This window comes from Morchella sextelata (genome assembly GCF_020137385.1).
Source record: "Morchella sextelata strain SCLS chromosome Unknown scls_1, whole genome shotgun sequence".
NCBI lineage: Eukaryota > Fungi > Ascomycota > Pezizomycetes > Pezizales > Morchellaceae > Morchella > Morchella sextelata.
The window spans coordinates 2,245,903-2,273,714 of NW_025408616.1; the positions used below are offsets into that span (position 1 = coordinate 2,245,903).

The 27,812-nt window shown below is 46.5% G+C and overlaps 11 protein-coding genes across 11 annotated transcripts; 3 read left to right on the forward strand and 8 right to left on the reverse strand.

The window, feature by feature from the left end:
* Nucleotides 1-358: 358 nt before the first annotated feature.
* Nucleotides 359-3,841, reverse strand: H6S33_000565 (uncharacterized protein; the record flags this gene model as incomplete). Its single annotated transcript, XM_044831956.1, has 1 exon — nucleotides 359-3,841. One exon carries the CDS (start codon nucleotides 3,839-3,841, stop codon nucleotides 359-361), a length of 3,483 nt encoding a protein of 1,160 aa, XP_044700124.1.
* A 74-nt stretch (nucleotides 3,842-3,915) lies between these two features.
* On the reverse strand, nucleotides 3,916-5,016 carry H6S33_000566 (uncharacterized protein; the record flags this gene model as incomplete). The annotated part of the gene is made up of 1 exon (XM_044831957.1): nucleotides 3,916-5,016. The coding sequence occupies one exon, from the start codon at nucleotides 5,014-5,016 to the stop codon at nucleotides 3,916-3,918; it is 1,101 nt and encodes a 366-aa protein (XP_044700125.1).
* Nucleotides 5,017-5,520: 504 nt separating this feature from the next.
* On the forward strand, nucleotides 5,521-6,121 carry H6S33_000567 (uncharacterized protein; the record flags this gene model as incomplete). The annotated part of the gene is made up of 1 exon (XM_044831958.1): nucleotides 5,521-6,121. A coding segment is annotated over one exon (601 nt), but the record flags the coding sequence as incomplete, so codon positions are not given.
* A 59-nt stretch (nucleotides 6,122-6,180) lies between these two features.
* Nucleotides 6,181-9,749, forward strand: H6S33_000568 (uncharacterized protein; the record flags this gene model as incomplete). The annotated part of the gene is made up of 1 exon (XM_044831959.1): nucleotides 6,181-9,749. A coding segment is annotated over one exon (3,569 nt), but the record flags the coding sequence as incomplete, so codon positions are not given.
* A 468-nt stretch (nucleotides 9,750-10,217) lies between these two features.
* On the reverse strand, nucleotides 10,218-10,367 carry H6S33_000569 (uncharacterized protein; the record flags this gene model as incomplete). Its single annotated transcript, XM_044831960.1, has 1 exon — nucleotides 10,218-10,367. The coding sequence occupies one exon, from the start codon at nucleotides 10,365-10,367 to the stop codon at nucleotides 10,218-10,220; it is 150 nt and encodes a 49-aa protein (XP_044700128.1).
* Nucleotides 10,368-10,821: 454 nt separating this feature from the next.
* On the reverse strand, nucleotides 10,822-11,319 carry H6S33_000570 (uncharacterized protein; the record flags this gene model as incomplete). The annotated part of the gene is made up of 1 exon (XM_044831962.1): nucleotides 10,822-11,319. One exon carries the CDS (start codon nucleotides 11,317-11,319, stop codon nucleotides 10,822-10,824), a length of 498 nt encoding a protein of 165 aa, XP_044700129.1.
* Nucleotides 11,320-11,618: 299 nt separating this feature from the next.
* On the reverse strand, nucleotides 11,619-11,852 carry H6S33_000571 (uncharacterized protein; the record flags this gene model as incomplete). Its single annotated transcript, XM_044831963.1, has 1 exon — nucleotides 11,619-11,852. A coding segment is annotated over one exon (234 nt), but the record flags the coding sequence as incomplete, so codon positions are not given.
* A 56-nt stretch (nucleotides 11,853-11,908) lies between these two features.
* Nucleotides 11,909-13,777, reverse strand: H6S33_000572 (uncharacterized protein; the record flags this gene model as incomplete). Its single annotated transcript, XM_044831964.1, has 1 exon — nucleotides 11,909-13,777. A coding segment is annotated over one exon (1,869 nt), but the record flags the coding sequence as incomplete, so codon positions are not given.
* A 4,420-nt stretch (nucleotides 13,778-18,197) lies between these two features.
* On the forward strand, nucleotides 18,198-19,809 carry H6S33_000573 (uncharacterized protein; the record flags this gene model as incomplete). Its single annotated transcript, XM_044831965.1, has 3 exons — nucleotides 18,198-18,398; nucleotides 18,458-19,573; nucleotides 19,630-19,809. 3 exons carry the CDS (start codon nucleotides 18,198-18,200, stop codon nucleotides 19,807-19,809), a joined length of 1,497 nt encoding a protein of 498 aa, XP_044700132.1.
* Nucleotides 19,810-20,307: 498 nt separating this feature from the next.
* On the reverse strand, nucleotides 20,308-22,422 carry H6S33_000574 (uncharacterized protein; the record flags this gene model as incomplete). Its single annotated transcript, XM_044831966.1, has 7 exons — nucleotides 20,308-20,385; nucleotides 20,446-21,136; nucleotides 21,202-21,488; nucleotides 21,545-21,895; nucleotides 21,965-21,978; nucleotides 22,037-22,235; nucleotides 22,285-22,422. The coding sequence occupies 7 exons, from the start codon at nucleotides 22,420-22,422 to the stop codon at nucleotides 20,308-20,310; spliced, it is 1,758 nt and encodes a 585-aa protein (XP_044700133.1).
* Nucleotides 22,423-23,976: 1,554 nt separating this feature from the next.
* H6S33_000575 (uncharacterized protein) lies at nucleotides 23,977-25,392 on the reverse strand (the record flags this gene model as incomplete). The annotated part of the gene is made up of 4 exons (XM_044831967.1): nucleotides 23,977-24,073; nucleotides 24,192-24,435; nucleotides 24,579-24,991; nucleotides 25,055-25,392. 4 exons carry the CDS (start codon nucleotides 25,390-25,392, stop codon nucleotides 23,977-23,979), a joined length of 1,092 nt encoding a protein of 363 aa, XP_044700134.1.
* Between the last annotated feature and the right edge of the window lie 2,420 nt (nucleotides 25,393-27,812).

Below are 27,812 nucleotides of genomic sequence, written 5' to 3' on the forward strand. Positions count from 1 at the left end.
GACGTAAAGGTATACTTTGACTATGGACTATGGGTGGCTCTACCTGGTATGATAAACCGGTTGGAGCCCTATGACGTAGTGCGAACAAAGAATAGTATTCGTGGAATAAAATACAGAGGTTGCGTAAAGAAGAAAGAGAAGAAGGAAAACAGACAAAAGCACAAGACAACGCCCCCTTATATATCCATCCATAATCCAACGATGACTAATACCTTCGCGTAACAGAAACCCAAAGAACATAACAGAAATCCCCATTACAAATCCTAATTCCACTGCACGATACCTCCTTCCCTCATCTCAGTTCATCACCTAGCCGAAATACGTAGCTGCCGTTACAGACCACGCCCCCCTCTAAGGCCTACCTCCTGGTAGGCTTAGGCTTCCCTGGATAACGCTCATGGAATCGTTTAACGATATCAGGTGAATGCTCAAGGTCCGATAGTGGTTGCCAGGAGGCTTCATCATATCCCATATATCGTACCAAATACTCAAATCTTCCTCTTCGTTTCCTCGAATCCAAGATATCCTCGACCTCCCATTCTTCCTCTCCTTCGATTTCAACCGGAGGTGGTGGCAACTGTTGTTGTCCCGGTAAAGGATCATTCGCATCGGGTGACAATAGCGAAACATGAAATACTGGATGAATTTTCATTGACCGGGGAAGTTCCAACTCGTAGGCATAGGGATTGACAATGCGCTTAACGTTATAAGGTCCAATACGTTTCCAGTCGAATTTCTTGGAAGGTCGTTTTGTTAGAATATGACGGGTCGATAGGAAAACTTTATCTCCTAAATGGTATCGAGGAGCTGGGGTCCGATTCCTATTGGCTGATTCTTCCTGTATTCTTTGTGCCCGAAACATCTCATTCCGTAAGAAGTCGATGATATTCTTCATTTCTCGCGCAATGCTATTAGCTTGATCTTCCGCCTTCGTTCTACCATGTTCCAAAGGCCCAAATGTTATCCTAGGATTTCTTCCCGAATTAGCATAAAAGGGGGAAACTTTTGTTGTTTCGGAAATGTGGTTGTTGGTTGCAAATTCAGCCATCGGTAGCCATCGGACCCAATCGTCTTGTTGATAGGAAACATAGCTTCGGAGGTATTGTTCCATTATGGCATTGATTCTTTCTGTCTGTCCATCTGTTTGGGGGTGGAATGCAGTAGAGAACTTTGGCGAGATTTCCAGTCGATCACAAAGAGACCTCCAGAATTCCGCGACGAACTGTGTTCCTCGATCGGATACCATAGTGTCGGGTAATCCATGTAGCTTCCAGACGTTATCAATATATAGCCTTGCTACTTCCTGTGAGTCCGCCTCCTTTGTCGTTGGTATCAGATGCCGCATTTTGGTTAGTCTATCCACCACGACCAAAATCGCATTATACCCATCGCTCTCAGGAAGATCAGTCACAAAGTCCATCGAGACATCTGTCCAGGGTCCATCGGGAATTGGCATGGGGCGAAGTACTCCATAAGGTGCATTGTGTGATGCCTTGCTACGGGTGCACACATTGCAATTCCTAATATACTGATCGACAAACTTCCGCATCTGTGGCCAGTAATATTCTCGACTTAGGAGCTCCAGAGTCTTCGCTCTACCCGGATGTCCTGCAGATGGTTTGTCATGATATTCTTTTAAAAGCCTTAGTCGAAGGTCATCGTCGTCTGGTACATATAGCATGCCTCGATAAATCAGCCGACCGTTGTTATCTTCCATACATTCAGCAAGTGAGATTTTGTTTGAGTGGCGTGTGCCATTCCGAAGCATATTGAGGACCTTGTTTGGGAAACTATCCACTTGGTAAGCTTTTGAAAATAACTCCTCTACAGTGGACGCTCCTTCAGCGGATTCATTTGACAAAGAACCCGCGAACAAACTTAGCTTGGTATCCAAATTTTTTCGCTTCAGAATCACTTGACTCTGATGCGTTAACCGTTCATCCCCCTCTTTAGGTAGGTCACCTGACCTCCTAGTCAATGCATCTGGTTTTGTTCCTTGTTTTCCTGGCCGAAATTGTATAACGAAATCGAAGCGTGAAAGAAATTCGGACCAACGGGCTTGTCGACGATTTAACAATTTTGTTGTCATAAAATACTCAAGATTCCGATGGTCGCTAAGAACTTCAATTGGAAATTGAGCTCCCTCCAGATGATGTCGCCATTCTTCAAAACATCGTATAATTGCTAAAAGTTCTTTGTCATAGATTTCGTAGTTGCATTCTGCGGGAGAGTGTTTCTTAGAAAAGAAAGCAACTGGATGTAGGATTCCTTCGTTGTCACGTTGAGATAGGATTCCTGCTGAAACATAGTCGGATGCATCAGTTTCTATCACAATTTTTCGATCTGGATTAAAATGAGCTAGTATCGGTGCCGTTGTAAACATCTTTTTCAAAGTCTGAAATGCTTCCTCCCTTTCATCCGTCCATTCAAATTTAACATTTTTCTTTGTCAAGGCTGTAAGAGGGGCAACAATTTTCGAATATCCCAAAATAAACCGTCGGTAGAAATTTGCAAATCCTAGGAATACTTGAACATCACGAAGGTTTGTCGGTGTAGTCCATTCCAAAACATCGATAACTTTCTTTGGATCCATTCTATTCCCATTTGGAGTAAGGATTAAACCAAGATATTTTGTTTCCTGAACCATAAATTCACATTTTTCAGGTTTAAGGTGAACATGATTTTCATCAAGTACCTTTAGAACCTTCTGAATATGTTCTTTATGTTCTGATAGGGTCTCGGAATAGATAAGGATATCGTCTAAGTATGCTGTTACGAATTGATCGAGGTAGGGACGTAGAATATCATTGATCCAATGCTGAAATGTGGCAGGGGCATTAGCTAATCCAAACGGCATTACTGTATATTCGAAATGTCCATATCGAGTCCGGAATGCTGTTTTCCATTCATCTCCTTCCGCTATCCTGATTTGATTATATCCCCATCGTAAATCCAACTTAGTGTAGTATTGTGCTCTTGACAACTTAGCCAGGGTTTCTTTCAACAATGGTAATGGATATCGATTTTTGATTGTAATCGCATTTAGGCCTCGATAGTCAACACAAAGTCGAAGGGTTCCATCGCTTTTCTTCACAAACAGTATGGGTGCTCCCGCTGGTGATTCACTGGCTCGAATAAATCCTTTGGGTAAATTTTCATCAAGATATTCTCGTAGTGCTTTTAACTCAATTTGAGATAATCCATATATAGGTCCATATGGTGGTCGTTTGCCTTCCTCTAATACTATCTCGATGTCATGGGATGGTCGATGTGGTGGGAGAATTGAAGCATCATATTCTTTAAACATGTGAAGACGATGGTGAAATTCTTTCGGTACTAATTGTTCGATATCGATAGTGGATTTCTCGGTTGCTGAAACGATGACTGTATGGTGTTCCGGTAAGGGGATTGAGATACCATGAACAATAACTGCAGTTCCACTGAGTGAACAGTGTTGACAACAGCTTCGAGAGTCAAAAACAAGTAGATTTTCTTTTGGTCGAATCGTAACATCATGTCGTCGCATCCAAGGTATCCCCATCACAATCGGATAGTGTCCTAACTTCGTTACAAAACATGGCGCCGTTTCCCGATGACCATGAATGTCTAGCGAGACATCGACAATATGGGTAATTTTTCCTGACTTAATAGGCCTTCCGTCTATAACGTCTACATGGCGAGGTATTTTAAGGGGGGTCATTGTAAGATTGTTGTGGCGTGCAAAGGATTCATCAATAAAAGCATATCCTGATGCTCCGGTATCAATAAGGGCGTAGGTAGGTATAAACGAATTTTTATTCTGTGAAATCGAACAAGTTACTACAAGTTGATTTCCATCCATTTCCTCCTCTGATACCGAAAAACCAGAAATACACATCTTAAAAAAATCCTTAAACGGTCCCTGGGCTAAGCCACTTAGTGCAGGGACAAATCTTTTGCCGACTCATTATCGCTTCCATCGTTTTCTTCCACTGTCAACGCCGCTCCTCTCATCACAGGCCTCCTTGGTTGATTTCCAGTTGCCCTCGCTTGGGGGCAGTTTCTAACCATATGCCCGACACCTCCGCAATAGAAACATCGGCCCTCAGCTAATCGGGCGTTTCTTTCGGCAGGGGTAGGGCGACGACGTCCTCCAGACAGGTCCATGGGTACATCACCTCCAGGACGGAACGAGGGGTGATTCTCAGTGGCAGGTGGGTTGGCAGCAGGGGCAGCAGGACGGGGAGCAGGAACAGGATTTGTTGGTGGAGGACGCAGAGCCGGGGTCGCAGTAGTAGTCCAAGGTTTTTTACTACCTCGCTTAGCTTCCGCCGCCCGTCGTCGGTTATCCAACCGTTGCAAGAGTGTTGCACAACCATCTACCGTTGCAGGAGTCTCATGGTGTATCATTGATTCGTCCAGTTCCCCATTAATTCCTTCCATCAAAGCCTCAATCCGAGAGACTTCATCCATACCCGACTCAGCAGCATACCGTTGAAACTCAGCAAAATAATCGGCAAAGGTTCGAGTGCGTTGTCTGATGTTCCGAAGATTTCTTCTAGCTGTCCGCATTCGATCGGGGTCTCCAAAAGCTGTATCCAGAATCTCATAAAACCGTGTCATAGAAGGTAGGGCAATACCTTCTTCTCCCATGTACTGTAAAAACTGATTGGCAGCAGCACCTTCCAATCTGCTGAACGCGTACGATAACTTAGACTGTAGTGTAGGATAGCGATCGATATTTCCCAGTAACTTAATTTTCATTTGTTGCTTGAATAAGTGTAGTCTTTCTCGATCACGATCCCCCCTAAACACATCGGGATCTGGGAGTTTCTCCGACCGATAGGTGGTACCTGTAACTGGTGGCGCTGGAGGTACAGGTGGAGCGTTGTTTCCAATAGGTTCTTCGTCAGGGGCCACAACCTCAACAGCAGTTTGTTGAGCTCGGGCAGCAGTAAGATCTCGTTCAAATATCCTTCTTGCCCTCTCAGCCTCCGCTTCTATCTCCTGTAAATCCGTTGCATATTGTAACGGCAGCTAGACGGATTGGCTATGTGAGTTGTCTGGGTACAAGGGAGAAGGATTATGCAGTGTGGTTGGGTTTAGTGAAGTGGGTTTCTATTATGTTCTATTTGTTTCTGTTACGCGAGGGTATGAGTCAGCATTGGGATAGGGTATGGATATATAAGGGGGGCGTTGTCTCGTGATTTCTTGTTTCTCTTTCTTTCTCTTTTCTCTTTATGCAACCTCTGTACTTTACAGTCACGAATACTATTTGGTTCGCGCTACGTCATAGGGTTTACCCGGTATACTAGACCAGGTACAACCATCCATAGTCCATAGTCCACAGTCTCCGTTCTTGCCTTAGGTGTACCCTTCGGCCCCATAGTCCATAGTCCACGAACTTCCTACGTCCACGTCTTCGCCTCGGTTGTATTCCTTGGCTTCATAGTCCCTACGCCCATAGTCCCCGTTAGACTTAGGTTGCATCCTCTACAGCCAACCAATACAACACCGCCTCGCTTAGCTCTGGTCGCGACCATGTCCGACATCACTCAAGATACGTTGTTGCAGCGTCTTTCAGAATTTTTGACCATATATGGTCCTCTCCCAGCGGATATAGACTTCGGTGATGAACTTACCGAGGCCCATAATCTCATTGCTGAATGTTTGGAGGCTTTCACCAAGCCTTCCGAAATCCCCGAACCCGTTATCAACACGGCTCAAGAAGAGGTCATTATCGATCTCACCAAGGAACTCGAAGCAGCTGACGAAAAGGCTGCCGATCTATTGCAAACCTTGTCCGAATGCCAGGAAGACTTTACCGAGACTATCCAGGGCCGCGATGAAGTTATCGTTGCTCTCAAGGGCGAGCTCGAAGAATCAAAGGCCGAAGAAGAAGAACTTCGGTATCGTCTCGCCCTACACCAGGAAAGTCTCGCCATTGCCGACGAGAACCTCGCCGATGCTGAAGACGAAATTCTTCACATCATCTCTGCTGCAAAAGCCTGGGAAGCCCAAGCCAATGCCACTATTGCCGGTCTTCGTTCTCGTATCTCCGTCTCTGCCGCTACAGTTAAACCTCGCCATGTCTCCAAGTCTCGCTATCTGTCCCCTCGCTCTCAGGATCCCCGTACCATTAGTAATTGGCGAGAAAGGCCAATTGAAAATGTGTCCCCAAAGCCGGCGCTAAAAGGTCAGCCCCTTTGGTAAAAAATGGCAAACCAAAGGGGCCAGCCCCGCCATCTGTTTCTGTTCTCCCTGCTGCTGCTGTGTCTGAGGATAAGATGTCCGAAGACTCTCTTGTTGTTACCTGTTCGGTCTCTCAGAATTCCGACTCCTTCATTCCCACCTACGCTCTCATTGATACTGGAGCATCAGGATATGCTTTTATCGATGAATCTTTCGTACGTTACAATAATCTTGCAATGACCCCTCTTAGGAAACCTCGCCAGGTAGATGTTATGGATGGAAGACCTATCCAGTCAGGAGAAATTACCCACATTGTCGATGTTTCACTAGATATTCATGGCCACCGAGAAATTGCTTCATGTTTCGTTACAAAGTTGGGACATTATCCGATCGTGATGGGAATACCGTGGATGCGACGGCACGATGTCACCATTCGGCCAAAGGATAATCTACTTGTTTTTGATTCTCGGGACTGTATTAAATACTGTTCACTCAATGAAACTGCAGTCACTGTCCATGGAATATCGATCCCTCTACCAGAACATCATACTATTGTCGTTTCAGCAGTTGAGAAATCCACCGTCAACGTCAAGCAACTAGTACCAAAGGAGTTCCACCATCGTCTCCACATGTTCCAAGAATATGATGCTTCTGTCCTGCCGCCACATCGACAGTCCCATGATATTGAGATCGTATTGGAGGAAGGTAAACGACCTCCATATGGACCAATATACGGCCTGTCCCAGATTGAATTAAAAGCGCTACGGGAATACCTCGATGAAAATCTACCAAAGGGATTTATCAGAGCTAGTGAATCACCGGCAGGAGCACCTATACTATTCGTAAAGAAAAGTGATGGGACTCTCCGGCTATGTGTGGATTACCGAGGTCTCAATGCGATCACAGTCAAAAATCGGTACCCGTTACCACTGTTAAAGGAAACTTTGGCTAAACTTTCGAAGGCACAGTACTATACCAAGTTGGATCTACGTTGGGGATACAATCAGATCAGGGTAGCGGAGGGAGACGAATGGAAAACGGCATTTAGAACTCGATATGGACATTTCGAGTATACAGTAATGCCGTTTGGATTAGCCAACGCCCCCGCCACCTTTCAACATTGGATTAATGATATTCTACGCCCCTACCTCGACCAATTTGTAACGGCGTATTTGGACGATATCCTGATTTATTCCGAAACTCTACCGGAACACAAGGAACACATTCAAAAGGTTTTGAAGGTACTTGATGAGAATCATGTCCATCTTAAACCTGAGAAGTGTGAGTTTATGGTTCAAGAAACAAAGTATCTTGGTTTGATTCTCACCCCGGATGGGAATCGAATGGATCCGAAGAAAGTTGTCGATGTTTTGGAGTGGTCTACACCAAGGAACCTTCATGATGTTCAAGTATTTTTGGGATTTGCGAATTTCTATCGACGGTTTATTTTAGGATATTCAAGGATTGTTGCTCCGCTTACGGCTTTGACCAAGAAAAATATTAAATTTGAATGGACGGATGAGAGGGAGGAGGCATTCCAGATATTGAAGAAGATGTTCATAACGGCACCCATACTAATGCATTTTGATCCGGATCGGAAAATCGTGGTAGAAACCGATGCATCCGACTATGTTTCTGCTGGAATCCTGTCCCAACGTGACAACGAAGGAATTCTACATCCAGTCGCTTTCTTCTCTAAGAAACATTCCCCTGCGGAATGTAACTATGAGATCTATGACAAAGAACTCCTGGCGATCGTACGATGTTTTGAGGAATGGCGACATCATTTAGAGGGGGCACAATTCCCAATTGAAGTTCTGAGCGACCATCGGAACCTTGAATATTTCATGTCAACAAAGTTATTAAACCGTCGACAAGCCCGTTGGTCGGAATTTCTTTCACGTTTCGATTTCGTCATTCAATTTAGACCAGGAAAACAAGGGGCGAAACCAGATGCATTGACTAGGAGGTCGCGTGACCTGCCTAAAGAAGGGGATGAGCGGTTGACCCATCAGAGTCAAGTGGTGTTGAAGCGAAAAAATTTAGATGCAAAGCTAAGTTTGTTCGCGGGTTCTTTTTCAAATGAATCCGCTGAAGGAATGTCCACTGTAGAAGAGTTGTTTTTAAATGCTTACCAAGTTGACAGTTTCCCGAACAAAGTACTCGCGATGCTTCGGAACGGCGTCCGTCACTCGAATAAGATCTCGCTTGCCGAATGTACGGAAGATAATAACGGTCGGCTACTTTACCGTGGCGCACTCTATGTACCGGATGTCGACGACCTTCGGCTAAGACTCCTAAAGGAACATCATGACAAACCATCGGCAGGCCATCCAGGTAGAGCGAAGACTTTGGAACTCCTGAATCGAGAGTACTACTGGCCACAGATGCGAAAATATGTCGACCAGTACGTTAGGAATTGCAGTGTGTGTGCCCGGAGCAAGGCACCACGCAATGCACCTTATGGGGTACTTCGACCTATGCCAATACCCGATGGACCATGGACAGATGTGTCAATGGATTTTGTTACCGACCTCCCAGAGAGCGATGGATACAATGCAATCTTGGTCGTGGTGGATAGGTTAACTAAGATGCGACACCTAATACCAACAACAAAGGAGGCGGATTCAAGGGAAGTAGCGAGACTGTATATTGACAATGTTTGGAAATTACATGGGTTACCCGACACTATGGTATCCGATCGAGGGACACAATTCGTTGCGGAATTCTGGAGGTCTCTTTGCGACCGTCTGGAAATATCACCAAAGTTTTCTACTGCGTTCCACCCTCAGACGGATGGGCAGACGGAAAGGATTAATGCCGTGATGGAACAGTACCTTCGGAGTTATGTTTCCTATCAACAAGATGACTGGACTCGATGGTTACCAATGGCTGAATTTGCGACCAACAATCACACTTCAGAAACAACAAAGATATCTCCTTTCTTTGCCAATTCAGGACGAAATCCAAGAATGACGTTCGGTCCTTTGGAACATGGTAGGACGACAGCAGAGGATCAGGCTAATGGTATCGCACGAGAGATGAAGGAGGTATTAGATTTTCTACGAGATGAGTTGTTCCGAGCGCAAAGGATTCAAGAAGAGTCGGCCAATACCAGTCGGGCTCCCGCTCCTCACTATCGTGTGGGAGATAAGGTTTTCCTATCCACCCGCCATGTCCTTACCAAACGACCCTCGAAGAAACTCGATTGGAAGCGTATTGGGCCATATGTTATTAAACGAATTGTCAATCCCTATGCCTATGAATTAGAACTTCCTCGTTCTATGAAGGTCCACCCTGTATTTCATGTTTCGTTACTGTCGCCGGAAGCCATTGATCCCCTACCAGGACAACAACAGTTACCACCACCACCGGTCGAAGTTGAAGGACAGGAGGAGTGGGAAGTCGAGAATATTTTGGATTCCAGGGATCGTCGAGGAAGATTTGAATACTTGGTTAAGTATGCCGGTTATGACGAAGCTTCGTGGCAGCCATTGTCGGATGTCGAACACTCGCCTGATATTGTCAAACGATTTCACGAACGATATCCACGGAAGCCTAAGCCTACCAGGAGGTAGGCCGTAGAGGGGGGAGTGGTCTGTAACGGCAGCTAGACGGATTGGCTATGTGAGTTGTCTGGGTACAAGGGAGAAGGATTATGCAGTGTGGTTGGGTTTAGTGAAGTGGGTTTCTATTATGTTCTATTTGTTTCTGTTACGCGAGGGTATGAGTCAGCATTGGGATAGGGTATGGATATATAAGGGGGGCGTTGTCTCGTGATTTCTTGTTTCTCTTTCTTTCTCTTTTCTCTTTATGCAACCTCTGTACTTTACAGTCACGAATACTATTTGGTTCGCGCTACGTCATAGGGTTTACCCGGTATACTAGACCAGGTACAACCATCCATAGTCCATAGTCCACAGTCTCCGTTCTTGCCTTAGGTGTACCCTTCGGCCCCATAGTCCATAGTCCACGAACTTCCTACGTCCACGTCTTCGCCTCGGTTGTATTCCTTGGCTTCATAGTCCCTACGCCCATAGTCCCCGTTAGACATATTGAATAAGACCATTTTGACACTGTTGAAGAAGCGCATAAGCTTCAGCTCCGACAACATGATCGACCTGTGGATGCGCTTCAAAAAATCTTTGGAGGTTATCGTTGAGTTGTTGATAATCGACATGGGCATGTTCCGACATTGTAGGCTATGGTGTTGTATTGGTTGGCGATAGAGGACGCAACCTACGTATCACGGGGACTATAGGCGATAGACTGTGGTGCCAAGGAATACAACCTAGGTAGTGACGTAGACGTGGACGTAGACGTAAAGGTATACTTTGACTATGGACTATGGGTGGCTCTACCTGGTATGATAAACCGGTTGGAGCCCTATGACGTAGTGCGAACAAAGAATAGTATTCGTGGAATAAAATACAGAGGTTGCGTAAAGAAGAAAGAGAAGAAGGAAAACAGACAAAAGCACAAGACAACGCCCCCTTATATATCCATCCATAATCCAACGATGACTAATACCTTCGCGTAACAGAAACCCAAAGAACATAACAGAAATCCCCATTACAAATCCTAATTCCACTGCACGATACCTCCTTCCCTCATCTCAGTTCATCACCTAGCCGAAATACGTAGCTGCCGTTACACCGCTGGGAGACAATTCTGCTTGCAGTAGTCACTCCTCCAGCTCATGGTATTGAGTTCCCAGTTAATGTCCGGGTTATGCTTCCTAGCCCAACTAATTGGCAGGTAACCGGTCATTCCTTCCTCCAAAGTAGCCACTTCCCATCGGAGTGTCTCTTTATGATCTCCCATAGTCATGCGGACCGGGTGAGTGTAATACTCGCCTCCTCCCATCATGACATCTCCTTGAGCATCAAACATTGTCAGAGGTTGATCCCGCCGCACTAAGGGAATTCCATGCTTCCTGACAAAACTCTGGTTGAGGATTGCTCCTGTACAACCGGTGTCAAACAGGAATGACCCTTGGGCGCCTTCATCCTTTCCTTTGACTGTCCATGACAGTCCTGCCTTCAGTATAGGTCTTTTTCCATGTACTGGTAAGGAAGGAAGCCTCTGTTCCAACCTTCTTTGCTTAACAGCGGATTCTGGACTCGTTTCTCTTTGTCTTTTCAGCATAGCTAATAGCTTCGGGCACTACTAAGATCAAGGATCCTTTGGTTCTATTCCCAAGCGGTAATATAGCGGGTATGATATGTGGTAATTTTTGATAGCGGTTTGGAAGTGTCTTGTAGCAAATGTAACTTTGGTAGAGCACTGACAGACCAGCTGTTTCGGGTCTTAAACCCATCCTCAGAGTGCTTGGAGCAATCAAATAGGCGGAAACACAATCATAATTTATTCAAGAGAAACATAGAAACCAAAAAAAAACCCATATAAAAGAAAACTAGTAAACATAGACCCAAACAGACATTTTTCTACCAGAGGATTTCATTGTCCGAGTCTTGCTCAGGCTGCAAAACAAAATCTTCTGTAACCTCCGGGAGTACAACAAGTGGATCCTCTGCTACTACAGCAGCCACTTTAGCCTTCTTCTGAGAGTTGGACTTGCCATTCCCTCTTTTCCGCTTCTGTACTCTCACTGCTGCCACTCGGACAACAGTAGGTTCCTTGGACCAACAATCAGTCCATTTGTGTCTGGACTTGCCGCACTATTGCACAAGTCAGTCTATGCACTCTACCAATAGGGAGTACCGGAAGGTCATACCTTCAAGCATACTTCTGCTTTCCTTCTTTCTTCTAGAATATCCCCCGGGATACCCTTCAGTTCCACCGCTTTGTCCTTAGGTCCAGGAGTCTTCTGAGGTCCGGAGGAGCTCGCAGCTTCTCTTTTCCTCTTAGGCTGCTGGTCCTTCTGAGCGGGAGGATCTTTCTTGGTCCGAGGGTGCGCCTTCTCAGCTGCCATCCCTTGGTACCTCTCATGGGTGTGCCCTAACTCTCTTAGAGCAGCTATCCGCTCCATCAAGGACTTTGGCTTGGGATTAAAAAGAGCCCAACTCATGCCTAGGTCCGGGAGGAGGGAATTATGAATTTTATCATCCACCAACTGACCCTCATAGCCAGTCTTCCACATCAGCTGAATAATAGTATTCAGGAAGAGGTCTATTCCTCCTCGAGCTGTATGGGTGAGGGTATTCCATTGGGCTACAGCATCATCTCTAGAGATGGCTTCACCGAAGGCAGCTCTAAAAGCATCCACAAAGGAATCCCAGCGCTTCCATCTCTGATCCAACTGCACCGGCATCCCAGCAAGGCGGTTGGCGGAGGCTTGATCAATTGAATTATGGTATGCCTCATACCATCGGATCGCTGCCTCACCTTCCATCAAGTTGCCTGCATATCGAATCTTAACCTCCTCAGAGGTAAAGGATAGGCTCTCAATGGAGAAGACATTCTCACATTGCCGGATAAAGGTCTCCACTTGCTCCGCCTTGCCCTGGAACTTGGAAGGTGGTGGTGCCTTTGGTTCTCGAGCCCTGGTGGAAGTAGAAGGGGGAGAGGTGGCCGGAGGTCGGTACTGCTGGGACATCATAGCCAACAGATCCTTCTGCTGCCTTTCCAACTTCTTCTTAAAATATCTCCGCCAAGCTCTTCTATCACCACCTTCTGGTTCCGAGTCTGAACTGTCTGAATCTCCAGGAGCAGGAGCTTGGGCCGCGGGAGGTGGAGGGTTCTGATTCCCACCACTTCCTCCCTGTGCCTGAGCTGGAGGGGGAGCGGCGGCCGCAGCAGGAGGGGCCACAGGTGCTACTGGTGCCGGGTTGCTGGCCAGTGGTGAGGTTGCTGCTGGTTGAGCAGCCCCAGACATGGTAAACCTTCCTGGGTTCCTGGCTAGCGGACTAGGAGGTCCTCGGCCTGCACCTAAGAAGAACTCTCCTTCATAGTCAAAGGATCGGTCGGCTCCTCCAAGGAGTGGATGTGTTCCACCGAAGCGGCTAGGTGGTAAGGGTGAAGCCCCCACCGCTGGCTGCACAATAGGGATAACTCTCCTGGTGGATCGGACCGGAAATGCTGCAAAGGGGCTGGTCTTCCGCTGCATTGTTCTGGTAGCTGCCCTGGACGAGGACCTAGAGCCTTGATTTGGTGCCGGAGTTGCTGGCCTAGCCACCACCAGTCTTCCTTCATCAAGGGCTCTCTGTATCTCGGCCACAAAGTCCGGTGGAGTAGCCGGGTTTGTCCACTCAATCTCCATGGCATCGGCATTCAGCTCATCTTTCTCCACATACTTCCGGAGTTCTTCCTGAACAGAGTTAACCTCCATTCTCATGTATTCAAGAGCTTCCGCCATTAGAGCATTCTGTGCTGCCTGGCGCTCTTGTACAAGGAGTAGGGCCTGACTGCCCCGGGTCAACTGATTCTGCAGGCTGTGCTGGAGGTAGGTCTGGAGCTCTGTGAAGAACTGTTGGACGGAAATCTCGTCGGTATCCTGCCAGGCAGGCTCACAACCAGGAATGTAGGTCTGTAGAGCGGTCCTGGGTTTCTTGACAAGCTGTGTCTGCCCGGCGGCATCAAGCTGGAGGGGCAACGGCTGCCATTCAATCTGAAGGGGTGCATCTGGAGCCGAGAGGGCGGACATTTTGTGTAGAGGAAGAATAATCTGAAGGTGACTTGAGCCTTAAAGATTATCTGTAACGGGGGTCCTTTCTAAGAGAAATAGATTTGTATAGAATAGAGACGGCCGTGCAAGATAGACAATCAGGTTGCAGATTATTCAAAGATACTATCGCTAGAACTCAATAATCTTTAAGGGCTCTGCTACCGATAAGAACTTGGTTTTTCTTCTGATGAAGACTGGAGAGAACATGGACTGAAGGGCGAGAATGAACCTGAGTACTTATACTCCGAAGGCCTCTATTCTCTGCTCCTGACTCCTTTACTAAGTTCCGGTGGGCCTTCCCTCAGTACCGGAAACAATACCTCTGCTACCCCGCTTTTCTCTAAGCGTCAGCAGGTGTTTCCGATACCCAAGGCAACCACCCTTAGTCAAAGCCTTTGTAACACCTGCAGCCTTGGTTGCCGCACAACCGAGGACCTGCATGAATGAGCTGCCGCTCAGGTGTAAGCTTAATCATTGCTGTAGAGCTTTCGCTTATTGTAGACTTCCCTAGCATAGTCCCTGCCCTTCGGCGGACTTACAATGCTCCGAGGATTATAGTGGATCACCGGACAATCAGAGCTTCACTCTGGCCGGACTTCTAGACACTGGCGAGGCATAGACTCGTCAGTCATTGCTCCCATGAATAGATCCCCTTCCTAGCGCCCGGAATGTAGTTACTCTAACAGCTGGTAGCTAACCACACTGCCGGTACTTGCATATCACCGTGCAACTGGCTTCTAACAATAACTCTCAGCATGTAACCGGGCCCTGTGTGTACTCATACACCAGACAGTTGAAATGGCTCCGTTACAGTTGGCATCGTCAACAAACAATGGCGAGACTTACTCAACTTTCAGAGAGTGAACGGAACGCTGTCAAACCTCAAGTCCGGCCGGGCCCAAAGCCAAAGTTAATCAAGGACCGAGTCCTCAAACCTGACGGAATTCGAGCAGTCCGCAGTCAACGTTCTTGGAGCCAGCAACAAAAGATACGGGCTTTGGTATTCCTTTATCATCATCGTATTCCGTTAGCCAGCGGAAAACTGCGAGCACCTACACAGGCAGAAGCATCACTCCTATTTGGTGTTCCCCAACGTACCCTTAGTGATTGGGTCAAGAAGCAAGATAGGATTGAATTGGTAGCGAGATCCAGTCCTTTACGCTCTCTACCCTCAACTGCTAGCAAGATATGCAAGTGGCCTGAGCTCGAAAGGCGTTTGTATTGTCTGTTTTTAGAATGCCGGGAAAATGGTCAAGCAATTCGTCGTGGGTGGTTTCGATTACATTCGGATGAAATTTTCCGAGATTTATTCCCTTCAGCTACCACTCCAATCTCTGTCGGTACTCAGGGCTCCATCAATCCCCCAACATCACTCTTTCGGTTCTCCAATGGGTGGTTTTCTCGATTTCTTGGCCGATACAGAATCAGTCTTCGGTGCATAACCAAAACAGCACAGAAGATTCCTGAAGATTATAATAATCTAATTATTAGCTGGCTACAGTTCAATAGACGGAATTCTCAGTTTGACCCATACGCATTCCATTTACAACGCACAAATATCGGTGATGGTTTTACGAGACGGCAGAACCGGTACGATCTTTCAAACATCTGCAACTTAGATGAGACCCCTATACCATTTGAATACCTCTCCGGAAGGACATACAATTCAATAGGGGACAAAACGGTATGGGTCAAAGAGACAAGAAGCGGTTGGGATAAAAGACAGGCCAGCTTGGTACTCTGTATCTTTGCAGACGGAGTTAATAGAATACCACCGATGATTATCTTCCATGGTCAAGGTAAAAACCTCGGTAAAGAAGCTACCAAATATCACCCTGGTGTTCTAGTTGAATTTAATCCTACTGCGTATATGACCGAGTTACTTTTTATCAAATATATCGAGATGTACTTGATTCCTGCTTTGAATGGAAAACCTTCCCTCTTTGCTATGGATCTTTGCACCTCTCACAAAACACCCACCGTACTGGCACTTCTTCGTTCAAATCAAATTACACCAAGCTTAATTCCAGCTGGCTGTACTAGTTTAGTACAGCCCCTTGATGTGTCAATCAACAAACCGCTTAAAGAATATGTACGATCATTGACAGAAGATGCGATAAGAGACTGTGAAAATGTCAGCAGTTTCGAGAAATGGTCCGTCAGTGATAGGTGAATAATCTTACATCCTTTTTTTTGTTTAATTGATTAATTGAGTGATAGGCGAGTCTTAACTACATGGAGTGTTGGAGACGCCTGGTATCTCTTTGCAGTTGAAAAGGGTGAATTAATTAGAAGTGTTTTTCGAAAAGTAGGTCTTTCTCTTGCTGCAGATAGCAGTCAAGACGATCAGTTGGACATAAAAGGCTTCAAAAGTATTGAGATTGGTGACTGGAAACTACCTGTATTACAATCCGCAACCCCTATTGAAGAATTCGCAGATGTAGATAAAGAGCACGATGAGAACGAGTCTATAGAGTTTGTAGCTTACGGAGAATAACTATAATATATGCACCTACCTGCATATGCGCCGAGCCCTTCTCTGCTTGGTCCGGACTTACCATTCACCTCTACGGATATAGTGGATTGCTCGAAAATTGACGGTACACAAAACCAATACGCAAAGTACCTTACCTAGGGGGTACATATATCAGAGCATACATACCTCCTCCGCAGGCAAAACAGCAATACCTTACCTACTGTAGGTACTATTGAGGATATGCCAATACACCCAGCACCAGAAACCTCGATAGCCCGTCCCTGGGTGAAAGGGAAGAATACAAACCCAGGAAGGAGCCCCAGTCAACAAGGTGTCTCATGTTTACACCCGTGATTGGTTGGGTGCACGGTTGTTTCGTTTTGTGCGACGTCCTGCGCCGCTCAGCATCATCATAGGGACGATCCCAACGACCAGTCACCAGTCATCTGCAGCTGAATGCTATCTAGATATCACAATCACAGCCACAGTTCAAATTAAATCTCTGGATCTTCCGCTTCATTTCTCGAATACTTACCTACTCTGGCACATTATTGCGGTGGTTTCTTATCCAACTCTTTAAGATGAGCACCAGTTGCAGAGTTTTCCCCAACAACCTGAAACAACACTTGAAACAGCCGCCGCCGCCACTACACGGGTATTGTTTTTCCATAACGGATAATTATTATGTAGCCCTATCGTAATGGCGCTAGCAGTATAACCAGAGGCTAGGCGCGTGTCACAACTGGTGGCCAGTCTGGGTCACAGGAATAGAAAGCGTGGGTTAGCTTCTTTCCTGCCTCATATTCGTCTTGGGGTCGAGTCAGATAAGCATACAATATTGTATTGTATATCACGAGAACACCAATACGCCTCACGTTACAGTAATTGTAGGTATTTCTACCACTGTTTACGCGTTACAACCGCAGCTGACTACTGGACGTCAGCAAGAAATCGATTAAGAAGTCTACTAATAGATCCCCTGGGCTCACGAGGGATTTCAGCCTTTCAAATGACTGCATCATTTTCCCCAGACTCCGAAAAATCTCTTTCCTTATTCGTGAGGGCTGTCGTTATAATACCAGAATTGGGATGGCAATCACCAGAAACTATCAGGATCCCATTCTCCAATCGGCATCTTGCTCGGGAACTCTGGGGGGGATTCTGTCAAACCCAGTCAAGTTTATTCCAATAAAAAGCTTTTTATGACATGCTTGGCAACGATTTGCCAAGATTTCACGCATTCGGCTCCACAGAATCAATGACGGCCAACTGCGCCAAAATCTGCGTCGCGGGAATACCGCATTCTGGCAGTGTTTTGTAGGAATCACATTTCATTCTTTGGTACTGCTATTATGTACCTACCCCTTTGAGCTGTGATTGTTCACGAAAAGTGGCCGTACCGACTGTTTCCCCGTGAGCTCCTTGGACCTATGATAAGTTGATTATTAAAGTTTTAACAATCAAGAATTTTGACTAGCCATAAACAATGTATCTACATGTAGTAGTACAAGTAACATTTTATCAGTGTTTTTCCAAGCAGATTCTTTCTGTGAAAAGTAAAGATGTAAGGAAATTTACCTTCAGGATCTAATAAGTTGATCGGTATCAGTATCGGTGAAGAAAGACTGCGGCCGCATCAGTGGATTTATATCAACGGAGCTCCCGGCGATGGTTTTCTGCGTGGGGCTGGGGTAAATAGGCTTTCTTGGCACCCCACATTTCGCAAACCATTCAGCCGAGCCCGAGCAATGCCGACAAATGCTTGTTAGCGTCCCGCGACCTGTTCTTCCCCGTCTTAAACCCGAGCAACTTCTTTCGTTTTTAAATCCACTTAACTTACTCTCGTTTCCCCAGATTTTCCCCAGATTTTCTTTCTTTGCAGGGACTTTCCTCTCTCTGACCTCTAGCTTCTCAATTGCAAAAATGCACGCCAAATTGACCGGCCAGGACGTGGCAAAGCACAACAACAAGGACTCTTGCTGGGTTATCGTACACGGAAAAGCCTACGATGTCACAGAATTCCTACCAGAGCACCCCGGTGGCTCAAAGATCATTCTGAAGTATGCCGGAAAGGATGCGACAGAAGAATTTGACCCTATCCACCCCCCAGACACTCTTGACAAGGTGAGCTCTTCACAACCCCCAAGGTCCTCATGAAATGGGTAAACTAACACCAGGTCCAGTACCTCGACAAATCCAAGCACGTAGGACCAGTCGACATGTCCACCGTCGAAGCTGAAGTCAAAGCCGAAGACCCCGAAGAAGCCGCCCGCCAGGAACGTATCGCGAACATGCCCATCCTTGAGCAATGCTACAACCTCCTCGACTTTGAAGCTGTCGCAAAGCATGTCATGAAGCGCACCGCGTGGGCTTACTACTCTTCCGGTGCCGACGACGAAATCACAATGCGGGAAAACCACTCAGCGTTCCACAAGATATGGTTCCGCCCGAGAATCCTGATTGATGTGGAACATGTGGACACTAGCACAACAATGTTGGGCGATAAGTGTTCAATTCCGTTCTATGTTACTGCAACGGCATTAGGAAAGCTTGGAAACCCTGAGGGTGAGGTGGTATTGACCAGGGCGGCGCATAAGCATGATGTCATTCAAATGATCCCTACACTTGCGTCCTGCTCTTTCGATGAGATTGTGGACGCAAAGAAGGGAGATCAGATCCAATGGCTCCAGCTCTACGTCAACAAGAACCGCGACGTCACTCGCCGCATAGTAGAGCACGCCGAAAAGCGCGGGTGCAAAGGACTTTTCATAACCGTTGACGCACCACAACTTGGACGACGTGAGAAGGATATGCGCTCTAAGTTCGAAGATGTTGGCACCAACGTACAAAAGGTTGAAAACGATAATGTCGACCGCTCTCAGGGTGCCGCACGTGCGATCTCCTCCTTCATTGACCCCTCCCTCTCATGGAAAGACGTCGCCTACTTTCAATCCATCACCAAGATGCCAATTGTCCTCAAGGGTGTGCAGCGCGTCGAAGATGTCATCTTAGCTGTCGAGCATGGCTGTGCTGGTGTAGTCCTCTCTAACCATGGTGGCAGACAGCTCGATACTGCACCATCGGGAATTGAAGTCCTTGCAGAGGTCATGCCCGAGCTCCGGAAGAGGGGCATGGAGAACAAAATTGAGATTTACATCGACGGTGGTATCAGGCGTGCGACTGATATCATCAAGGCGCTTTGCTTGGGTGCCAAGGGTGTGGGTATTGGCAGGCCGTTCTTGTATGCGATGAGTGCGTACGGTGAGGCTGGTGTCAATAGGGCCATGCAGTTGTTGAAGGTAATTCCCCCTTCTGTGTATTTGTCTTTGTTTATGTAGAAGCTAACATTGAATAGGATGAATTTGTGATGAATATGCGTTTGATCGGCGCTAACAAGGTCGAGGACTTGAACCCATCTATGGTTGACACGAGAGGGCTGTTTACGCACACCGTCTCAACTGCCTCAGATACATTATCAAGCTCAGCATACGATGTTCTGTGTGCGCCGTCGTTCAAGGAGAAGGCAAAGTTGTGAGAATCTGTGGCGAGTGATAAATGATGATGCAACGATAGGACTTGGTGAGGATAGGTTGATACCAGTGTTAGAACCCTAGATTCGGTTTTGTTTTTTCTTTAATTTTTCTTTGGATTATTTTCTGGTGCTTGATAAGCGGCATTGTTTGTTTAGGGTGCAAGGGTTATTTGAAACAAAATTTACACTTTTTCGTACTCGTGTTTTGAGGGCAATTATGCGCTTATGCTATAATGTGACGATTATTCATGCATCAAAGGGTACTTTTCTTGTGGCCAATCATTTCTCTACACACATCTTGGGTTTTGTGAGTTTTTTTTGCTAAAACTTATCGGGTTTAGGGTCCTTTTCTTTTTGATGCTTATACAGGTACGTTTACATCATTTTTGTGATCATAATCTAGCTTCCCTTGAGTGGAATAATAAAAAATCCCCTTATATCACGAAACTTAAACAAAAGGAATCCCAAAATAAAGCCTTGGTTAGATCTGCTAGTACCGGCTTAGGCAGACCAATCGCCAACAGCCTCGTCGATACTCTTCCGGTACGCCTGCTGTGCTTTTGCCATCTCGAGGAAGACCTGCGGAAATGATTAGAGGAGAACAATTTACAGGGGCGCATAGATAGCGCAATTACTCACCTTATATTTAGCATCCAAAAGCTTCTTCTCCTTCTCGTTTGTGGTAGGCTCAATGATGGTTCCCGGCTTGCTCATCTTATCCATGATCGTCCACAGGTTCGCAGTGTTTCCTTGAGCGTCCACGCTGGCAGCCTTAGCACCGAGCATGGCAGCACCGAGAACAACTGCCGCATCAATGTATCTTGGGATAGATACAGGGTAACCAGTTGCATCAGCAATAAGGTGCATCAGGAGTTTGTTCTTGCATTGTCCACCACTCATGAAGATACTAGTAATAGAATGACCACTGTTGTTCAGTGCTTCAATGATATGCCTAGTCTGCTGAGCAATGAACTCCATAGCAGTGAAGTACTGCAGCGCTAAATCATCGACGCTGGAATCCATACTCAACCCAACAATGGAACCACGCATCTCAGGATCAGCGATGGGCGAACGGTTACCGTGCTTATCACCGTAAAAGAAGAGATGACGGGCAACATAGGCGATTGTGGGCGCATTTTGGGCTTTGCGCATGTCCTCGAGGTGGGAGTTGAGGTAGTCGAAAATGTTTGTGCCAGCAATTTTAGCCTCTTCGAGGGCTTTGGCATGGGAGGCGTGAGTGGTGAGGACGTTGTGGAGGAGACTGCCGGTGGAGGACTGGCCGCCTTCAGCCATCCAAAAACCGGGGAGAAGAACGTCGCGGTAGGGCCCCCTAGATGGTTTTCTTTTGGTTAATTACCGGGTCTTAAGCGATGTGGCTTTAGGTTTATGGCTTACCATACTCCAGGCACAAATACAGGATCTCTGGACATAACCAAATGACATGTGCTTGTACCAGCTACCGCTGCTAGACGCTTGAAACATTGTTCGATATCACTCTTTGCGTGGTCTTGGTCCAGCAAGTCCTCGCTCATCTTAACCTTTGCTCCAACTGTTCCGATCCATCCTGCGTATGCATCGATGACACCACTACCAATCTTAGTTCCAGCTTTGAGGCCAAGTTCTTTTGCAGCGCTCTCACTCAATTCTCCCACCAGCTCTCCGGCGGATAGCATTGTGCCATTCTGTAAAATAGATCATGTTAGAAATTGTAAGCTTAAGGGTCCGATGCGCTCTGTACCTGTCCATGTACACCACCCATCCTTCTAAAGTTATCTTCGCAAAGCTCTGGCAACCCGATGGCATTCAAAAAATCGTCTTGCCAACCCTTGACACTTCCATCAATACCAACAGGGACAAAGCCTTGCTTACACACGGCACTGCAGAAAGATCTAGTCTCCTTCCCAGTTGCAAGATGTGTCAGAACATCTGCCAGATCGTAGAACTTGCACCTCTCAAAGAGCTCCTTAGGCATATTATTTTTCAGCCAGAGAACCTTCGGGATTTCCATCTCGATTGACATTGAGCCTCCAACATATTGGAGGAGATTGTGTTTCGTGGCATTTATTTTTGCGGTTTCTTTGACGGGACGCTATAATAGATTTCTCAAATATTAGATGTGGTCTACGATAACGATCGATGAGGTCACTGCTCTTCTTACATGGTCCATCCATACTAGACAACAACATTCGTTAGTCATGGTCCAATCTATAAAAGGAATATCGTAACATACAAATAACATTCCTCGCCGTCTCTGTGAAATCCGGGCCAGCCACAGAAATTGGCTCGTTCGTGTCCTCAGACATGACAGCCAACGAGCAGGTGGCATCGAATCCAATCCCCTTCACCAATTCCGGGTCTACGCCTAATTTCTGGAGGACAAGACGACTACAGTAGCAGATTGCGAACCAGATATCTGCTGTCGATTGTTCCTGTGAACTCTTTAGCATTGGAAATTCTTGGGGCAGCTAGCATACTCACATAGTAATTTGCTCTCGGGTTCCATGTCTGAATCTCTTTCGACTCAACGCCCTTGATTTCACCAGTACTATCAATAATACAAACCCGAGCACTGCCGGTTCCGACGTCGACACCGAGGAAGTAGCTTTCTGAAGCCATTGTTGATAGTTATATAAGATAGGTGATGCTTTTTGATATGGAAGAGCTTGGCCAGTAACGTTTATATACTCCTACAGATGTGTCGAGAAGTGGAGATGAGGGGTTTGATAAAAAAAAAATAAGGAATTGATGGCGGATACATAGTATATCACGAGGGCCTACTTGAGTAGCCTGGTAAACGTGTTGAGCATAAAACATGTACACGGAGCTCATGAACTGGGCTGGCTAGAGCGGGGTGAAAATGCACTGCAGCTCTAATGGATAAATTCAGAGGATCATCCGCCATCCCGACCACACGGAGTTTATTTCGCATGTGTACTAATCTGAAGGTACCTTTCTGCTCTGAGTATCAGAAATACAACCGATCCGGGAGTAACAGAGATGCCTTCAGATGAGGAAAAAAATAACTGCGGGGAATCTGCGATTTTCTTATATGTGTCGCATAGATCTTTGCTGTATTGTACGGGTTGCCGGTTCAAGAATGTCTTTGGATCAGAAAATCATATTCGTTGCCTGAATCTTGGCTTTTCACTGGTATCGCCTTGTTTTTTCAACTAGTTCTGGTGATCGAACATATAATTATATCAAGGTACGACTGTACAAGCAATTGATTGCCCATGATGATGGTGATGGAAGAATACCTAGAACAAGTGTGGCCCGTGTGGGGGACATTAACGCGATCCCGGTGAAAGGCCCGGCAGTATGCAAAGAACCTCCATCACCGCCCATCAGCCCCACCAAGGTTGCAGGGATCAATATCAAGTAAGCCCGCGCCCACTCATCTATCACTCGATTCCTTTTCCTTTTACATGTGGGAAAGCCTTAAGCCAGTCCATCCCTTTCCCCTACAGAAACATTCATGCCTACCGACGCCAGCCAACACACCGACGTGAAAGAAATGTTGAAAGAAGAAATATCACGGCATGAATTATCTTCTGAAAATTCTGCAAAAAGGGGGTGTATTTGATAGGGCTGGGGCGACTTAATGTGATATCATAAATTTTGAAACGGCCAACACACTACATACGGCGTATGTATGGAAGGAAATCAGAACTTCCATCTCATCTCATCTGATCCAGTTGATTTCAGGTCACATCTGATGGACAAAGTGTAAATATTTATTTTAAGCCTGAGGCTTTGTCTGGTATTTGTAGGCGGGCCTGTTTTCTAACCCACTCACTAGCTAATATAAACCACAATACGAACAGTCTTGTGTACCAGATTATTCACGCGATATAAACGCTAGAATATAAAAAGAAAGAACAATCGAAGAAAATCACACCCCCAGAACACAAAGCGAAAGTAAAAAATCTGAGCAAGCCCCTTCTAACACCGTAAAGAAAAACCCTCATAAGAAAAATAAGAACAGGCGGAGACTCCCTGAGTTCCCCCTCCTTCCATTTCCTCGCATAATTTTTTTTTTTTGGATGAACCCACATCCACCCACTCCCAAACAAAGAAAAGGCATTAGAAGCACGAGATGCGTTAAAAAAAGGAAAGGAACAAAGGAAAAGATTAAACTAAACCCTATGACCCAAATATTCGCCGACAGAATCAAACAAACCCCCCACAACCTGGACTTCCAGGACGCCTTGAAATGTTCCATGTTGCAGACCGTTTCACGGGTCCGTAATCAATCTCATCACATTGCCTATCCAAATCCAAACTTTCCACTAGTCTCCGAAGTTCACTGGCCGGATTCCCGCCCAACAAACCAGACCCCCCATCATTTCCGCCTGACAACGAACCAAACTTACCAAACAGCTTACTCGACTCCGATTGCAGTCGCTCGTCCGTCGCTACCAATAGGAGCGCGCAGGCCGGGTTGCAGGTCAGAAGTCGTCGCCAAAGCTGCTTGGTCGGTTTGGTCGTAATCAACCAAAGAATCAAGGGAGAAAAGCGTGCTAGTTGAGTATCCGGAATCTTGGTCCCCCGTTTGAGACTCAAGAAAAGTTGTAGAAAAGGCATCTGAATCGAATAGATCGTCGATGTCATTGTTGCCAACAGTAGGTACTGCATCATCCAAATAGTCAAAAGTTCCGGGGAAGGACGCGAAGCTCTCTGCAGACACGGCAGGTCACACAACAAAACAGCAGTTTGTTGTGTCTCGTAGAGAGCTTCAACGTTGATATCCAACGCCGGGGATGATGCATTACTTGCTTCATTAGAGAAAAGGGTATTTGGATCAAGAGTGTTGTCGACAAAGGACATTCTGGAGGGAACGTCATCAGAGCCGACAGGTGATGGGATGTCAGTTGGGACTGGAACACCAGACTGTGAGAAATTGACCTTGTCGGCGATCTGTCTGGCAACGTTCATGGTGTCTTGGAACATTTTGACTTGTTGCTCAAGGTTGGAAAGACGTTGGGCAAGCTCGATGTTCTCTCTTTCGGTGAGAGTCAACTTGCTCTTGAGCTCGTTGTTGTCAACCTCAAGAGCAGCCTTGGCCTTTTCGAGTGCCTCGTACTCTAACCGTTTTCGTTCCCGAGAGGTTTGTGCTGCTTGGCGGTTTCTAATAACACGCTCAATCCTACGCTGCTCCTTTTCAGGTTCAGTCTTGGCACGTTTGCTATATGAGGTTAGCTATATGATTTTTTTTTTAAAAAAATATCTAAAAAGGGATTACACATACCGAGGAGGAAGGTTGGTTGTTGGTGTAGGAAGAACTTGGCCCCATGACTTTCGTTTCTTGACTGGCTTCTTTTCACCATCTTTCGGGGCTTCACCTGGGCCAGGAGTTGGGGAGAGACTGTTTCCAGGGCTTTCCGAATAGCTGGGAGTAGGAGAATCCCCACAAGGGGTTCCGATGTAGAGATCACTCGGAGCTGTCGAGGCTGGAGTGATTGGGCCGGTCATCAACATACCGAGACTACCGAAATCATCGAAGTCGAGGGGTTCGTCCTTTGTAACGGTGGGAGAATCGATAGAAGCCTCCATTGGAGAGAAAGAATCGATAAATTGTGAAGGCATGACGTAATGAAGAAAGGGGGGGGTATTCAACAGACAATGAAGCTGATGATGATGGGGATGGCGATGAGAGAATGATGAGATGCAGTGTGTATGCAAGATCAATCTAGACGTGATTGTGATGGAATTTGTTGGTAATAAGTGTAATGTGTGGAAGTGGTAGTGGATAGCTCCTTCTTTCCCACTGCAGACTGGTGCAGGACGGGAAGATGAAGTGTGTAAACAACGTTGAGGACAGATAAACACAAACGAAATAGTGAGTGTAAAACGTGACTCGAGGAGTCAGAATAGGAAGAGTCAGAGAAGAGTCACAGAAACAGTTCCCTAATGAAGACCGCTGGCTAACGAACAGCGTCACCTTGAATAGGCCACTTCATCGAGAACTCAGCTGGAGCGCAGAGACTGGTGTGTTGGGGAGAGAGAAAGGAAACCAGGGACGCTGAGGACAGCGTGGTCTCTTTATGTGTGAAGTCTTGAGCTGACCTCCCTTCCTCATCCTCACAGGACCACGCTTTGACACAACGGGATAGGATCGTCGCCATACAAAGGGATCCTGCTCTTTGGGCAGTTCCCCTTCCCACATGGGAAGTTCCCCAGCCCCGTTCGAAACTGGACTGGAGGGATTACAACCCTGTGCATCCTGGTTTCGGTGCGGCACAAGTCCCACGCCGTTCGCCGGCTGGACTCTCCGACTAAATAAAGTGTTCGCAACACAACAGGCTCATCCAACTCCCGGGTTTTCTTCAGAGCGAGCCAGGGCCGACATGCCTAGGAATTCACTTTATTCTACACACCTTCTTTCCCGTCATGCCGTTGGACGACAATGGAATTCTCTCCCACCTTCATCGCTCTAGCTACAGTAGGCACTCTAACAAGCATTATGTTGATCCCTGATCTCTCTGCGAGTCTGAGAGAGAATGTAAAGTAGAGTAGAGTACCTCCTCTACCCAGAGTGCCTACATGTACCTAGAGCATGTGCAGATATGTGCATATGAGAAATCTTTTTCCCAATTTTTCGCTGCACAGTGCACACAGTGAACCTTCTCTGATGTGGCACGCATGGCACGCATAACGCACTGTTACTGGATGTTCGTAAGCACTCCCCTGAATCAGTCCGTTCGCGCTGTCTAGCTGGGATTTCTTACGCAAGTTCAAACATTCTATTCGCCTTCAGCCTAATGCGTTCTAGAATACCCCCGAATATATTTAGATTGCAATAATGTTTCGATTCGCTTCCGGTTTTCCTTTTTGTTTCACTGCCATCTTCTAAGCCCTTTAGCATGCTTACTTGCTTGCTCCTCGGCAGCTGTAATTATGCAACCGTCATGGTGTGTTACGTTTACCAAAAGATACATTCTCCATCATTGACTTGTCGATGTTTATTTAGACGACCACCACCACCCGAGCTTCTCTCCCCCGCACAAACCCCACGGGCTTCGTGCACACACATTTTCCCACAGTCAAAGACACTAGAGCACCTTCTCGAGGTTTCTAACACAAGCTAATGTCTGTTCTACATAACCTCACCGCAGAAATGCCCCACAATCCACAATGATACCAATGCTCCCCTCAAGACACTAGTTCTGCACCTCTGAGCTGGGTGTGCATGGTACATTATCTCGTTCCTGAAAAGGCAACAATAACAACGACAATATTTAGAATCTCGAATCTTTTGCTATCCTGGCCAGCCACTATCACCCAACATCACTCGAGTTTCTCACAAGAAACCAAGATCACCAATGAGGACCGCCAATAAGGGCAGTAACAGGCCCGAACCCGAACCCCTCGCATCGGAACTAGTTTCCATGAGGGGTTCAACATCCACTGGCTATCGGGTGTTCATATCAGTTATCTGATTACATCGGCTTCCTTGGAGCATTTGAATATCCATATTGCTCTCTTCCATCTGTTCCGATTTGGCGCCAGGTTCAGTTACCGCAGCGCTCCATCGGTCGGTATTCCGGGAGCTGCAGTAAAATTCTCAGCTTTCCAGCTCCAGTTACAATCACATGTGGATTGTGTTCGTGAAACTGGTGAGAAGCTCTACCCGATTTCTCAGAAGCAGTGTCTATCAGTTTTAGCAGCCGGCAGCGTGATTTCGGGACTATGTGAGTTTTTTTGGCGCAAGTTTCAGAATTCTGGGGTAACAGCTGTCATGGTTTCAACCGGCCCCATCGTTAGAAAGACGAAAATTTTGATGGAAAAGCTTCCAGAGAAGGTGCTTAGTTACCGCATGTACGTGTCACCAATCGGGAGAGATGGTGGCCAACATAACCGCTAGAAAATAGGAATTTTCTTCGGGCCTGTCTGGTCCACAAAGCACCCATACCCGACTACAACAACCACCATCAATAATCGTTTTCTTCAAAACAATCAATGTGCGGGGCAGATCAGTGGCAACGGAAACGGAAATCTCGGTACAC